The sequence below is a fragment of the Nyctereutes procyonoides genome, unplaced genomic scaffold, assembly GCF_905146905.1.
Source record: "Nyctereutes procyonoides isolate TBG_1078 unplaced genomic scaffold, NYPRO_anot_genome, whole genome shotgun sequence".
Taxonomy (NCBI): domain Eukaryota; kingdom Metazoa; phylum Chordata; class Mammalia; order Carnivora; family Canidae; genus Nyctereutes; species Nyctereutes procyonoides.
Window position 1 is genome coordinate 15181151 of NW_026575135.1, and position 16244 is coordinate 15197394.

Sequence of the window (16244 nt, forward strand, 5' to 3'; positions counted from 1 at the left end):
TTATATATATATTAGTTAGCAGTCTGTATCTCACTTAGCATCATAAAAGACTCCAAACTTCTCCCCCTATCATACCATTTTTTTACCCAGTTTTTCATTCCAGAAACCTGGAATTTATTTAAACGATTCATGCATCATTAGTCTCCTCATCTAGTCTATTGAAAATCTCTCTCTTTTTTAGAACCTCAGAAACATCCTAAATCCAATGAGTGCTTTGATCTGTGCAGATTTGTATTAGCATATATATTGTTTTATTTTCCTCCAATAGACTAAATGTTTGAAATATGTAATAAATGGGGTGCCTGGTGACTCCGTGAGTTAAACATCTGCCTTCAGGTCAGGCCATGATCCTGGGGTCCTGGGATTGAGCCCCAGACTGGGCTCCCTGCTAAGCAGGGAGCCTGCCTCTCTCTCTTCCTCTGCCCCTTTTCCCCACTTGTCTTCTCTCTCTCAAGACACTTGCTCACTCTCTCTCTCAAAAATAAAATCTTTTTTTTTAAAAAAAAGAAATATGTAATATATGAGAGGTCTCTTGAAGGAAAGTAAAATCACCCCACATGTTAAGCTTGAATTGTGTTGTAATGATAACCCTCAAAACTAATTTGAAACAGAATTTAACTATTCTGTAATAACTGAAGAGAGTAGCAGTTTTAAAATATTGAATACTGACTGAAAACTGACATAATCAGTAATTGAAATTGGATAACTTTAGACAACTATTAGCTGTTATTCAGCAAATCTGTACTAAGCATCTAAGAATCAATAATCTCATGAAGTCATTATTTATTTATTTATTTATTTATTTATTTATTTATTTATTTATTTATTTTTGAGACAGGGAGAGAGAGGGAGAGAGAGAGAAAGGGTGTGTTCACATGGTGGAGGAGAGGCAGAGGGAGACGGAGAGAGAGAATCCTTAAGCAGGCTCAGTTGCTAGCCCTGAACCCTAAGGCGGCTCAATCTCATGACTCTGAGATCATGACCTGAGCTGAAAACAAGAGTCAGTCACTTAACTGGCTGAGCCACCCATGTGCTCCATGAAGTTACTTTTTAATGTGAAGGGACATATTATAAAAATCATGAAGAAGATAATTATATGTATTCATATATATAAGTTTTATATATATCTTTTGTATAATATAAATATATATTTTATAAAATAGATTTTTGTATAATTTTGTATATACTATCTTATATATAAATGGCAAAACTCATAAAAATACGTGTGTGCTATGAAGTATATAATAAATATGCAATAATCTTTATTTAATATCTAGTCAATATATACTACATACATAAAATATTAAATCTTACCATTAGGCTAGCTATATTTCAAGCTGCCAATATCAGCTGAGTTAGTCGATATTGGATAGCCCTTGTCCAATACACAGCTCTAGATTTTACTCAGATGGTTACTACAGTAAATCTGGCTGGAAAGATAAGAACTATGCCTATTTCTTTCCAGGAAAAAAGGAAGTCTACATTGCATTGATGAGTCAAGCAAGCAGCCAAGATAAAATAGGTATAAATAGTCAAAGAAGATAGTACTTAAAATCTTGAATGGCTGCCTAAAAGAAAGTCATCTAAGTAATACTTATGCAAGAATGTCGCTTGATAGAATAGAGAATAACATTTCTTTAAGATAGTGGTTTTCATCCTTGGATGCACAGTGGAATCACACTGGAAGCTTTTAAAAATCTCAATGCCCAGGCTGCAATTCAGATCAATTAAGAAAGTATCTCTCAGAAAGGGACACAAACATTAATATTTCTCTCTGAGTTATTTTACTATGCAGGCAGCCAAGGCTAAGGACCAGTATTCCAGTAAGTGACAATTTCAGGGAAAATTACTAGAATAGGATATGCCATTGGTTCAAAAGCAAGCAACTTTCCTTTTTTTTTTTTTAAAGTATGACACTGTTATCTTTTCAAAACACAAATGAATGTTAATCATGTTGCATTTCTTAGTGTACGTTCTAAGGCCATTCACATCTTTGTTCACGCATAACTTTTACAAATCCAGTGCAGTGCACCCTCTACTCTACTTTAGCTCAATATTCACCAAGCTCAGTTTCGGGTTGACATGATTAGATCTGTGATTCACACATAGTCTTTAGACATCGGTATATATGATGAATTGCCAATGACAAGAGGGAAAAGATGTAGGAAGATCAGCTGTAAGAGTGTGGGGATAGGGACGCCTGGGTGGCTCAGCTTTTGAGCATCTGCCTTTGACTCAGAGTGTGATCCTGCAGTCCAGGGTTGAGTCCCACATTGGGATCCCTGCATGGAGCCTGCTTCTCCCTCTGCCTGTGTCTCTGCCTGCCTCTCTCTGTGTGTTTCTCATGAATAAATAAATAAAATCCTTTAAAAAAAGAGTGTAGGGATAAAAGCAAGGGAATTAGGCTTATACAAACTAAAACGGAAAAAGAGAAACATGGATTTACAAATGTTACAGTTTTTTAAGATTAACAATTCATGTGTTTTTTAAAAAAACAAGAACTCCATTTTTTTTAAAAGATTTTACTTATATGAGAGAGAGAAAGAGAAAGACATGAGGAAGGAACAGAGGGAAAGGGAGAGGGAAACTCAAGCAGACTCCACACTAAGCATGGAGCCTGACTCAGGGTTCCATCTATGACCAGAGATTATGACCTGAGGCAAAATCAAGAGTTGGATGTCCAGCTGATTGTACCACCCAGGCGCCCCTCAAAAGCAACAACTCTTAACATGAAGGTATTACCTACTATTTCACTGTATGTTTGTGAAAGCTTAGAATTGATTCATTTGTACCCCCTGTTACATTGAAGAGGGAGAGAATATAAAGAACTTGGACAAGTCAGAGATGATTCCAAGATTCTTTATTGTGGGGGAGGTATACTTGACACACCTCAATGTTAATGTAATCATTGATTTCAGGTGTGCACCTTAGTGGTTTGACAAGTTTATACATTATGCTAAGCTCACCACAAGTATAGCTACCATCTGTCCCATTATAGCACTTTACAATATCATTGGCTGTGCTTATTATTCTGGGCTTTTTATTCCAGTGACTTACTCAGTATGTAATTGGAGGCCTGAACCTTTGCTCGACTACCCATCCTCCCCCTCTGGCAACCATTAGTATGTTCTCTGTATTTATAGTTCTTATTATGCTTTTTGTTTATTCATTTTATTAGGTTACATTCGTGAGTGGAATCATATGATATTTGTCTTTCTCAATCTGACTTATTTTACTTAGTGTAATACTCTCTAGGTCTATCCATGTTGTCTCAAGTGACACAATCTCATTCTTTTTATGACTATGTAATATTCCATTATGTATTTATACTACATTTTCCTTATTCATTTATCTGTGGTTAGACACTTAGATTGCTTCCATGTGTTGGCTATTATAAATATCACTGCAATAAACATAAGGGTGCATATATCTTTTCGAGTTAAGATTCTTTTTTAAAAATATTTTATTTATTATTTGTGAGAAGCAGGGAGCAGAGGGAGAGGGAGAGAGAATCACAAGCAGACGCCTCACTGACACAGAGCCTGATACAAGGCTTGGTCTCAGGACCCTGAGATCATGACCTGAACTGAAATCAAGAGCTGGATACTCAATCGATTGAGCCACCCAGGAGCCCATCAAGTAAAGATTCTTAATTTCCTCAATGGAACAAAGAAAGCATAATGCCACAAAGAAGAAATGAGAGTCAAGAGGTTGGAGAGGGAAACATAATGAATCTGATTTTGTAAAAATTGCTTAGTTTACCTGCAATGCATTCAGAAAAAAATAAAATGTATGAGGTTGATTAGAACTAAAAATATATAGTAGTCTATATTACATTATTTGTCAAACATATATTCTCATTTTTAAGCCTTTGTAATTTTTGCTTAAGAGCTTGGTATCTAGCATGAAACTTGGTACATAGACTATTGTGAAACTCAACCAGCATGAATTACAAGGGAAATATACATGTGAAAATGACTCAGAAATGGAGTCAATAAAGAGATCTCACTGTCCATTATTTGAACTAATGCTTAAGGCAACTTAATAACTGCAGCTCATAAAACATTTTGGATCATAATTGATAATTTTTGGACATAATATTCTTAAGGAAATCCACTTCATGAGCAAAGAGTGATTGCTAAAGAAAGGAGAGAACATGGAAATATAAATATAAGTATAAATATAAATATAAATATAAATAAATATAAATTCTACTTCAAAGTCTGTTTTGGTCAGTGTATAAGTTTGCTAGGGCTGCCATAACAAAATACCATGAACTGGGAGACTTAGACAGTAGAAATTGATGTTCTCACAGTGATGGAGGTTGGAAACCTAAGATCAAGGCATAGACAGAGTTGGTTCTGAGATACCTCTTTCCTTGGCTGACAGATGGCCTCTTTCTCCTTCTGTCCTCATGTGGTCTTTTTTCTATAAACACACAGTTCTAGTATCTTGTTGTCTTCTGATAATAGTCATAGTAGATTAGAGCCCCATCCCCATTATTTTAACTTAATTAGCTCTTTAAGAATCATCCACAAATATAGCCACATTCTGAGGTACAAAGTGTTAGAGCTTCAATATACGAATTGTGGGGCAGGGGCACAATTCAGACTGTAACTTAAGTTGTTCATATGGGCCGAGGGACACTTGTTAGAAAAGTGGCAAATGATGGACATAAGACAAATGAGATGGGGCAGACTTGTTGCAGAGAGCTGCTTAGTTCAACTTGAAGTAGACAAAAATTCTCCTTGGATGCCTGGGAATATTTATGAGTTATAAGTAGAGAAATTAATAAGCTATATAAAGCCTTAAAACTGCACTAAGACTTCTGGAAATGGATATACTTTTCAGCACCCTTAGAAACTTTAAATTAAAAAATGAATAACCAAACTATAGGACAATTTAGTAAAGAAAATAAATTGACTATGCAAACTCATTATCTTTATAATAGTAACATAATAAAATAATAAGGTTTTATTTTCAAAGTGTGTATACCTAGAAACCAATCTAAGCTATAATTTTGGAGAGAAAAGTTTCAACATTAATTGATTCCAAAAGTATACATAGATGTTAAAGGCGACAAATTTGCTTATATAAAAACCCAAACATCTCATATTTTTCTCTTATTTACACAATTAAAGGCTAAAGCAGTTTCTATATATTTAAAATAAAGATTCTTGGCAATGAGTCAAGGATTTTTCACAGTCCTCTGCAAGCAGTGACAGAGTTTGACATGCAAAACCTATTTGTCTTTATTATCTGTAAGCTGGAAGAATAGAAATTGAATTCAAAAAAATATGTTGAACTTGCCAAAAGATGTATGTTGAGAGACAGTGTGTGCTTCATGAATTTAGAACTAAAATAAATGACTTAGTAATAAAGTAAATCCTTCCTGAGGAACTCTGGGGCAACATAACCAATTCTCTGATTATTCTTTCAATTCTCTCTTAGAGTTTGGTAATTCATTTTTTCATTAGGTATATGAGAAAATTTGATTTTTGTTTGTTTTTTTTGTGTGTGGTTTATTTATATGACACTAATAGGCATGACATTTTATGTAAATATACACATATATTTATTAATAGACTTTTCTAAGTTATAATTTAGTTATAATTTTTGAATATTTCAATATTTTAAATATTGTAAATTTACAAAAATGAATATTACTCTGCAAAAACAAGAAGACATGCCAACTAAAAACAAATATGGAGAATTTGCGTTCAAAATTATCATATACTTTGCTTTATGGACCTAATGTAGTGTTAATTCTGAATGCCAAGGATGTATAGAAAATGTCATATAATTTACTATGAACCTGTGCATAATACATAAAGGCCCCAATTAGACTTATGACACCTGAAATTGGAGTATGGTATGTCAAGATGCTCTGGAAGCAGTAGTAATTTATTTCTGTCTTTACATTTTCTTTCCATGATTATTCCAAAGAAGTGGAAAACAAAAAGGACTAGTAGTGGATCAAGGTGTATAGAAGTAGGAGGGCAGGGGGACACAGATAGGAGAATAAAAGGAAAGGCTAAAGAGGAGGAAACATACAGGAAACTATGTAGAAGAATATATGAGATGGAAGTAAAAAAAAATTGGACAAGGAAAAATAGAAGGAAGAAGGTGATCAAAGAAAAGATCAATATTTTATTGGGAAGAAGAGGCATGATAAAGAGAGAAGACCAGATGAGAAAACAGTAGGGAAAAGAGAGAAAAGAAGAAAAAGAGTAGGAGAAATATGCAAAAAAAAAAAAAAGGAAGAAAAGGGGAGAAGAAACAGAAGTCTGAAGAAGATGGAAAACAGCCATGATGATTTACAAGTATTTTCTGTGTCCAATAAGTATTCAAAATCTTGCATGTCCCTAGTTTAATGAATCCTTACAAATGTCTCTAAAATATAATTTTAATAACCTCATTGTATAGATAAAGTAAAAGAATTAATAAAGACATTAGTATACGGAATGGCTAATTTTCTGTTATAATGTAAACTAGTCTTTTATTTAGGATGGTAGTTTTTTTTTTTTTTTTAAAGAGAGAAAGAGTAGTTTAATGAACATTTATTGTACATTTAATCAAGTGAAAGGCCCCATCCTAGGCTGAGGGAAATACAAGTGAAGATAAGATTCAGCACTCCACCCCCATCTTTCCAGAGTAGTGGATACAGGTACAAGCTACTTTGTAAGGCAGGCTTTTTTTTTTTTATAAGTACCATATTTAATGCACAATTAAAATATTGTGGGAATGGACAGGAGATTCACTCAGAATGAAATTTTTGCTTCAAAGACCATTGCACCTGATTTTCTGATTTATAACTGTCACAGACAGTTCCTTAGCAGGAACAGAACTGCCTGTCCAAATGGCTGCCACGTCTCACACCCAAGCACCGGGCAGAAAAAGCACAGGTCAGACTAACCAAAGCACAACAGTGATTTACTTTCCAATGCACTGAAGGGCAAACTGTTGACAGACAAAACAGCTTTTTAATTAAGGTGTAACATGCACACAGCAAAGTGCAGGAACGAATGTGAAATTTGTTACTCAACACATTTTTATATATGACTGAGTGGTGGTAACACAAATGGACTTGAATTTAGTTGACTTCCTTCACAGTACAGACAGGCTTGATGTGGTACACAAGACAGCCATGGCAGGAGGGAACTATTAAAATTCTATACACTAGTACATATTTCTAGACTGACTGGTCTCTCACCAATCACTCAGCATATTTCCACTTGGATATGTATTTCCTGTGAAGTTACACCTTCATACCCTACTGCGTGGAGCAGCCTACCATGGCTTAAAGTTCCCTATATACCCTCATATACCCATGAAGTCACTTAACAACATTATCCAGAGCCTAGTTGGTACTATCCACCACGCTAAGTAGTGAACCAAACAAATGCAACTAACTCTTCCCACGCGTAGCATAAGATATTAGCTGGTAGGAGCTGATCTTTAACTATTTACACCAATAACACATCACAGTTATGTTTGGTGCTACTAAATAGAGGACAATAACGTTTCCAGCTGAAGAGTCTCATTTCCAGATCTGTTCATTTCAGAGTACTAACAAGATGTCTCGATCTAATGTGAGGAGTAGAAAAATGGTAAAAGAGAGCCCTAAAACATTAGGGGACAAATGTCATCAGCTCAACCTACTTAGAAATGGTCCTTTAAATTCTCAGGCCTATATCCTGAGCAAAGTCAGTCCCTTGGCAGATGAGATCTGAAACAAATTTAATAAGGTCAAGAATGAGGCAAAAAGGCACCTGCAGCATAGGATAATTTTGACCTTTGAAAGGGAAAAAGCAACTGTTACATTTTTTTGTACCACACCCTGTTGTTTCTGCCATGTCCCTTATTTTCTATATTTGAGAGGTTTTAAACTGTGGGCAACCATCTAGAAGAGTTTTAATAGCTGAAACAAAAATCTGCCTTATGAAAGAGAAGGAAAAACAAAAAACAAAGAAAGCATGAATTTTTCTAACCAGTAAATTCTCTATACACTGAGTGGCTGCAGAGTCACCAACAGTGGTGAAGCCACAGAGCGCCAAATTTCCGGCTCAACCTAGCAAGGACTTTTCTTTTTTTTTTTTTTTTAATAATTTTTATTTATTTATGATAGTCACAGAGAGAGAGAGAGAGAGGCAGAGACACAGGCAGAAGGAGAAGCAGGATCCATGCACCGGGAGCCCGACGTGGGACTCGATCCCGGGTCTCCAGGATCGCACCCTGGGCCAAAGGCAGGCGCCAAACCGCTGCGCCACCCAGGGATCCCATACTTTTCTGTTTTTTAATGAAAGTAGATACACCTGATGGCAGCTGAATATAAGTAATTCTTTTCTCTGTAAAAAATTTCTTTCTCTTAAAAATTTCTTCCCCATTGAACCCACAGTGATGATTGATAAATAAATTTGACTTTATAATGACCTAAAGAAATAGCCCAGATTGTTTCATTTAAGACAATAAATTTTGAAAAACAAATAAATGATTTGTATTTTTACTTTAAAATGAATTTGTGATTTCTGAAGTCTATGCCAAAGAACGAAGATGCCAAACAAATTCACTCATCACCACACATACAGTTAAGCTTTCTAAATGAAATCTCTTTAGTGTAAGATCAAAGACAGTCTGCTCATAGAAAATCCTCAAATGCTACCTATTCCAGCTCTTTAAAAGGTAGCTTTTGTTTCTCTGAGAAACAAGATACATCTAATGATACATAAAAGCACCACAGATATCTGAAATGCAGAACAACCAGCAAGCCATTATTCTTTTTCTGCAGAACAAGTAGGCATACATCACCTGTGTCTGAGACCATTTATTTTACTATTTCTATTTTTTTACTGGATGGGCTGTCCAAAACCTCAATCTTGCCTTTTCCATCTTCTGAATGAGGAAGCTTAATGTTATCTATGGTGACTTCAGAAGCGGTGCTATCATCTTCCTCCTCAGATTCTGAGCTGTCTGTCCTCCGAGCTGTCTTGCAAACTCTCTTCTGAACTGTCCTCTTCTTTGGAATTGGATTGATTCATCTCAAACAAGGCCACATCCATTTGTATGACTTTTCCAAGAGCCCCATCAATATCCTCAATATTGAAACGACCAGGTGATGCAGCTGCCATTTCTTTTCTAAGCTTTTCATTTGCCTGAGCCATCTGTGGGAGAAAGGTCTGCACTTGGTCCAACAAGGGACTCCTCTCTACCCGAACTGTTTGAAGAGTGGCATTTTTTCTGCAGTTAGGCTTGGGCTGGATGAGTAACCTGTCCCATATACCTCCGCGGCCGTCGCTCCCGGCCGTCAGCAGCTCCTTGGACACCGGGCCCGCCGAGCGTCCCCGGGGGCACGACGAGCAGCTGGCGCCGGCCTGGGGCTCGCCGCGGACCTCCATTCCGCTCACTCGGCCTTGCGAGCCCGCCCCCCCAGGCCCGGATACCGGAAGGTAGGATGGTAGTTTTGCTTTGTTTTGTGCATACCAACATCTAATAATTAATAGTCAACAATACTTTTGTATAGCTTGTTAGGAGCATAAGCTCATAACGACACCTATTTTGCAAAAACTCTAATAAATGTCAAAGGAGAAATTAAAAACAATACTTTATTAAAATCTTACTGAGAGATTAACAACTTTTCTCAACAGCAGTGCCAGCTACTGGGGAAGGTCTACCAGCCCTTGCATTGCAGATGAGGCTCCTATAGTTCATTGGCCAGGAACTTAGCAAACAAGCCACCAGAAGGGTTCAATATTTGTACCTGCTGCTTTAATTAGGTCATTGATCTTATCCTCCCTGACTGTCACCTCATTATCATTCAGGATGAGGGCAGAGTAGATGCCAGTGAGCCCAAAGCCAGAGGCCAGGGTTCAGACAAGTGTTGAAAGAGCATTGCCAGGCCTGGTGCTAGTTGACCGCAGGATGAAGTGAGGGCCTCACCCCCACATGGCCTCAGATTCCTGGGAAACACCAAGCACCTTAGTGGTAGCAGAGGAAAGCTACCATTAGCATTTTTATTAAGAGGTAAACTAAAGAAAAATATTTTTTATATAAAATAAAAGCAGCCTTTTAAATGAAAGAATTCTGAAGAGTGTCACCTAGGATACTGTAGACATTAATTAATGACTATTACACTCAGTGACATAGTAGTAAATGCTTAACTGGTTTTCAAAAATTAAAAAAAAAAAAAGTAGCCTTGACTACAAATGTTCCAACTATGGCAGATTTCCTGTAAATGGAGTTGGAAAGAGTTGTACCTAATTGGTTTCAGTGAGCTGGTATGAGCTAGCTCTGGTGCATCACTGCTTATATCTAAATAATGTTTGGAACACACAACATAAATTGTGTATAATAGAGGTTAAATAAATATTCACTAAATCAAGCGACATATAGTGGGTTCAAAAATTGCACTATTTTATTACAACTGTAGATTTCAGAATTGAACATCAGTTAAGTAAATAATTCATTCTAATGTAATATTTCCTTCAATATATTCACTTTATATTTTGTCAATAGACTCAATACCTGCCACTTCCCTTGAAAGATCCTTTATCTTATTTAAGTGAACTACTTTCAGTTTTGTAGTTTATTTATTCTCTCTCAACTTTATATCAATCTACCTACATAGTCTGAAGAGATACTCTATTGTTTTTCTTTATTTGTCTATGCTTATATGTATATATGTATGTTTATTTAATTATTTATTTCTAGAGTAGAAACAGTGTGTTTCTAATCTATAGTTAGTGCACACTTATAGCTAAGCTATATCTATCCACTATACACATATCTCTGTTTATCCTTACTCATACCAATATCCATGCCCATTCCATTTCCTCTGGTTTATTGAGATCTAACAATTTGTTATAATAATGTAAAGCTTTGTCTGTAATTCACAGTTTGAGCTAAATGACCTTAAAAACAATAGGACATATTTGATGTCTAAATATGAATTGATTTCTATCAAAATATAAATGTTAGCATTAGAGATTTTTCTTATTTGCATAAAAGAAAAAAGTTAAGTACCGTAAGACTCTACGCCCTTAAAGTGGTTAGTCAGAGAATGCTAATGAAATCAAAAGGAAAAGAAAGTCAGGTTTCTGATGCAGAAGATAAACTGTCAAAGTTTAGTTATTGGACTGTTACCTAGATGGAATTAAAGGTCCATATGAAGATAAAAATCCAAACATTTCTGTCTTCTACTGAATATGTTCTTTGCAATTCCAAAATAATTTTAGATACGTTTAATAAAGTACAAATAAAACAGAACAACTCATATGAGGGCAAAAACAGAAGTTTCAGGCCAAGAAAAGAAGAGATAAATGAAAATATAATATGGAAAAGAAACTGTGATTAATCAGTGCTTTGATTTTCAAGGCAGAAAAAAAAAGGACACATATTTCTTCCTTTCTTTTCTTAAGTTTACTTATTACTTTTATAATCTGCATACCCAGCATGGGGCTCAAACTCAAGACCCTGTAATCAAGAGTTGTATACTCTACTGACTGAGCCATCCAGAAGCCTCCATATATATTTTTTTAAAAGAAACCACCATTATATTTCTCAATTCAAAAATAATTTTTCCTCATATTCTTATTTAGGAAAATTTTAGCTAAGTTTTATCTGTGGATTAAATATTACCATACAATAATTAAGTAAATAAATAAATTAATTAATAGATAAATAAATTATATATATATTACCATACAATTGTTTGCTCATCATGTTTGCAATTATAGCTTCCATCATATGGAATAGTTTTTGTACAAGATTTATTATCCAAGTCCTAAATATTTAACAATGTCAATGAAACCTTACCACTTCTTCTCAGTGAGAAAATGGGAAATGATATTTATAGAGATGAAAAGAATTTCTTGTATTTCTAAAAGTTACTTTTCATTGTGATCAGAAATATTTCTGATAAGCATCTTTGAGAAATTGAAAAATGTTTTGTCCAGGTTATCTCTTTGCCCTTTAAAGATACATATTTGGTGTGTAGCAATGAAAAGCTTATGGGACCCATGAAAAACATTTAGTCAAGTTAAAGTGTGCCTAATAATAGAATTTGGAAGGGCTTGAAGATACATGTGAGGTTAGGACAGAATTGACTCCAAAGAGCACTATGAAATACACTAATAAATTTTCACTTTCAGCTTTCCACTTTTATTTCTTCGTGCTCCTTTGACTCTCTCTTCTCCATATAATACATCTCTTTCTTTCTCTTATACACTACTAAAATATTATATGGACATTCTACTCTTCAGTCAGATAGTTCTTTCTACTTTTAGTATTGGCCATGGAGGGATCAGAACATAGTAGAAAGAGCCCAGAGCCTAGAAATCATCCTGTTCATTATGTTCACATTTGGAGAGACGTTAAAAGTAACAAAACAGAGGAAGAATTTAGGCATGAAAGAAAACCTGAACACAAAATTGAGCAAACTCTGAAATGCTGAGTATGAGAGAAGGAAGAAAGCATATCCATTTTGTAAGGCAGTTGCTGAGTACATAGCAACATCTACCTGCTTCTATGGTAAACCATTAACCAGAACATACCGCAGGAGGTAGCATTAGGTAACAACTGAAGCTCAGGTAGACAGTAGACATCAGCGTATTCAGTGAAATAATAATGTATCTTAAAAGGCATTAGAATGTGGTGACATAGAACCCAGGAACAGATGGTACTGTGCAGTGGAAATTGGCAGAAATTCAGTCCCTTCAAGGAATTATATCAGTAAATATCAGGCTTCCAGTCAACTCAGTGGGTTTAAAGAAAGAATTTTGATTACCTGAAAGGGTAGAAAGAAAATTGGCAAGACTGTAGTTCAGAAACAATCAGAATGCCTGGGAGCTTCTCTAGGTATGGGTAAAGATCAATAACAAGTTAATTAAGGACTTAATTAATTAACTTAAAAATTTAAAAATAAACTTCAGGGATGAAGAGCCAGTTGGGATCAGCAAGAAGAGCTGTTTATTTTTTTTAAAGATTTTATTTATTGGTGAAAGACATAGAGAGAGAGAGGCAGAGACATAGGCAGAGAGAGAGAGAGAGAGAGAAGCAGGCTCCATTCAGGGAGCCCGATGCAGGACTCAATCCCAGGACTCCAGGATCATGCCCTGGGCCAAAGGCAGGTGCTAAACTGCTGAGCCACCGAGATATCCCAGGAAGAGCTGTTTAATGCTGATCCTTAGAGCGTGGAATAAAAAGTATTTAACCTTGAGTTGTAAGATAACATATAAGGCATGAAGTAAATTTGAGAATCTGATAAATATTGAATAATTGCAAACTTGGGACATAGTTTTACTAAAAATTTATTGTTTATCTGATTAAAATTTAACTGTGTCTTCTTTTGTGTATATTTCTGAAAAATCTACCAGTCATGATTTAATGACAACTACATGTGAGAAGCTAGCCTGTGCATTGCCCCACACCTAAATCTGTCAGAGGAGACAACTTTAGAACCAACTTTGGAGAGAAGAATGCAGTTGGAGTTTGGGAATGAAGCAGTCCCAGGAATCTGTTTGTTATAAGTCTTAGATCTGAAGCTGATTTCCTTGAACTATTAATTCTAAATAATGATTCAGGATAAAGTGATCCCTTGATTTATGTTGAGCGTTGCCATATATGCAGCCTGCCGTGAATTATAATTTCTACTCTGTAGCATTCAGTGTAGGGTAACCTGCCATAATTTTTGAAGTCGCTACATTTAAAAACAAGAAGAATTTTTTAAATGAATCCAAGTTTGAACTGCAATTTGAGTTCTACAATAACATTTATTTCATAATGTCCATAGTTATTGCGAGCTTTTAAGTTCTGTAAGAGCTTATCTGTATGCAAATCTTCTTGATTTGTCTAAGAAATGAATTATGCCACTCATATAAAATCATCAAGAATGATCGTATCCAGTAATGGATGAATAGATAAAGACAATGTTTTACACACACACACACACAGGATATTATTCAGCCATAAAAAAGAAGGGAATCCTGGCATTTGTGACAACATCTATGGACCTTAAGGGTATTATGCTAAGTATAATGTCAGACAGAGAAAGGCATATACTGTATGATTTCTTTCGTATGTAGAATCCCAAAAATCCAAACTCATAGAGTTAGAGTAGAATGGTGGTTGTCAGGAGCTGGAAGGTGGGAAAAATTGGGAAATATCGGTCAAACCACATAAACTTTAACTTACAAGACAAAGAGGTTCTGGGGATCTAATATACATAATGGTGACTGTAGTTAACAATGCTGCATTACATACTCAAAAGTTGCTAAGATTAGATCTTAAATGTTCTTGCTGCAAATAAATAAATAAATAAAGTAGTTACATGAGGTAATTAATAGATGTGTTAATTTATCGTGGTAGTCAGTTCACAATATATGTTTGTATAAAATCATCATGTGCATTTCAAACTTAGTTTGTTGTATGTAAATTATCTCAATGAAGCTATAGATAAAAAAGAAAAAAGAATAATTACTGGGATCCTTGGGTGGCGCAGCGGTTTAGCGCCTGCCTTTGGCCCAGGGTGTGATCCTGGAGACCTGGGATCGAATCCCACGTCGGGCTCCCGGTGCATGGGGCCTGCTTCTCCCTCTGCCTGTGTCTCTGCCTCTCTCTCTTTCTGTGTGTGACTATCATAAATAAGTAAATAACAATTAAAAAGAAGAATAATTACTAAAAACAAATAGCTGATCTGTAACCTAGACCTCAGTAACACATCCCAAATTCTTTATATCCCCATAGCAGGAAGGATCATTTATAATTCCTTTTTAAGATGGGTTTGCTAGAAGAGGGGACTTGGGTATAAACTCATATTCATCTCCTGAGATTTTACTTTATCAGTCTCTAATAGTAGTCATTACCCTGCTAATAACATAGTTGTATAGTTGAGGCTGAAATTTTATTTCCTGGGAATTTAGTATTGTAGTATTAATATCCAGACATATTAAATCTTTATACTATTTCCAGAAGCTCATGAGTTTGGGTTATAAGGCATATAGCTTAGATGGGGATGAAGGTGACCATGGCTATACCTACTTTAGGTAATGACAATTTTCTGGTGAAATTATTTTTATTTAATTACTAGTCTCCGCATCTTCACTGCAGTTTAATACCAAGAGCAAATTGAGGTCCTAAGGCCAGTTCCCAAAGGGTAGTATTTATATTAATAAAGAAAATAATCTTGGCAATTTTCAGAGTTCTGGGGTCTGGAAGAGAAGTTTTTTTTTTTTTTAAGATTTTATTTATTTATTCATGACAGAGAGAGAGAGAGAGGCAGAGACACAGGCAGAGGGAGAAGCAGGCTCCATGCAGGGAGCCCGACGTGGGACTCGATCCCGAGTCTCCAGGATCACACCCTGGGATGAAGGCTGCGCTAAACCTCTGGGCCACCGGGGCTGCCCTGGAAGAGAAGTTTTGATGGCTTGCTTTTCCCTGTATATTTTCAGGATATGCTAAATTAGAAGATTCTGTATAGTGTGCTCGAATTCTTTTCTTTTCTTTTTTTTTCTTTTCTTTTTTTTTTTTTTTAATGTAGGGTCCATGCCTGGCACAACTAGGGGCTTGAACTCATGACCCTGAGATAAAGACCTGAGCTGATACCAAGAGTCCAATGCTTAACTGACTGATCCACTCAAGTGTCCTCTATTTCTTTTAAAAAATCATATGTAATTGGTAGGAAAACATTAAGTGACAGCTTAGGAGAAAATCCTTTTTCTTTAGAGTATGGGCAAATGAGAGCTCATTGTGATAGAAGGCATCTTAAATCTCACTCCACGGAGTGATTTGCTTCAGATCAAGGGTGACACATGAATCTTGCTGGTCCCAATACCAGAACCCTAAGGAAGAAGACATAAATCGTAGAATGAGACCACTAAGGACAAATTCTTTCTTCATATCTTCCTGAAAGCATTTCGAGTGCTTTTGAATAGAATAGATTCTTATGATAATATAAAGATTTATTATTTTTAAACAAGAACAATCTATAGCAGAGGCTGCATTGATCACAAGCTTGCGTTATGAGACTTCTGTAAAACTATACTCTGGCACAAGGGTTTGGGGGTTTCACTTTGTCTGATCCTGATCATTGTTTGTTATAAGAGCAAAAAAGCATCTTAAGGGGCACCAGGTGGCTCAGGAGGTTAAGCCTCTGCTTTCAGCTCAGGTCATGTTCCCGGGTTCCTGGGATCAAGCCCTGTGTCCTGTACCCTGCTCAAGCAGGGAGCCTGCTCCTCCAGTTCCCTCTGCCC

General features: G+C 35.8%; 1 protein-coding gene across 1 annotated transcript; it reads right to left on the reverse strand.

Annotated features, from left to right (window-relative positions):
* Positions 1-8809: 8809 nt before the first annotated feature.
* Positions 8810-9415, reverse strand: LOC129495057 (NOP protein chaperone 1-like). Its single transcript, XM_055302375.1, is given in 2 exon segments — positions 8810-8971; positions 8973-9415. Coding segments are annotated over 2 exon segments (570 nt in total). The 5' UTR covers positions 9396-9415; the 3' UTR covers positions 8810-8824.
* Between the last annotated feature and the right edge of the window lie 6829 nt (positions 9416-16244).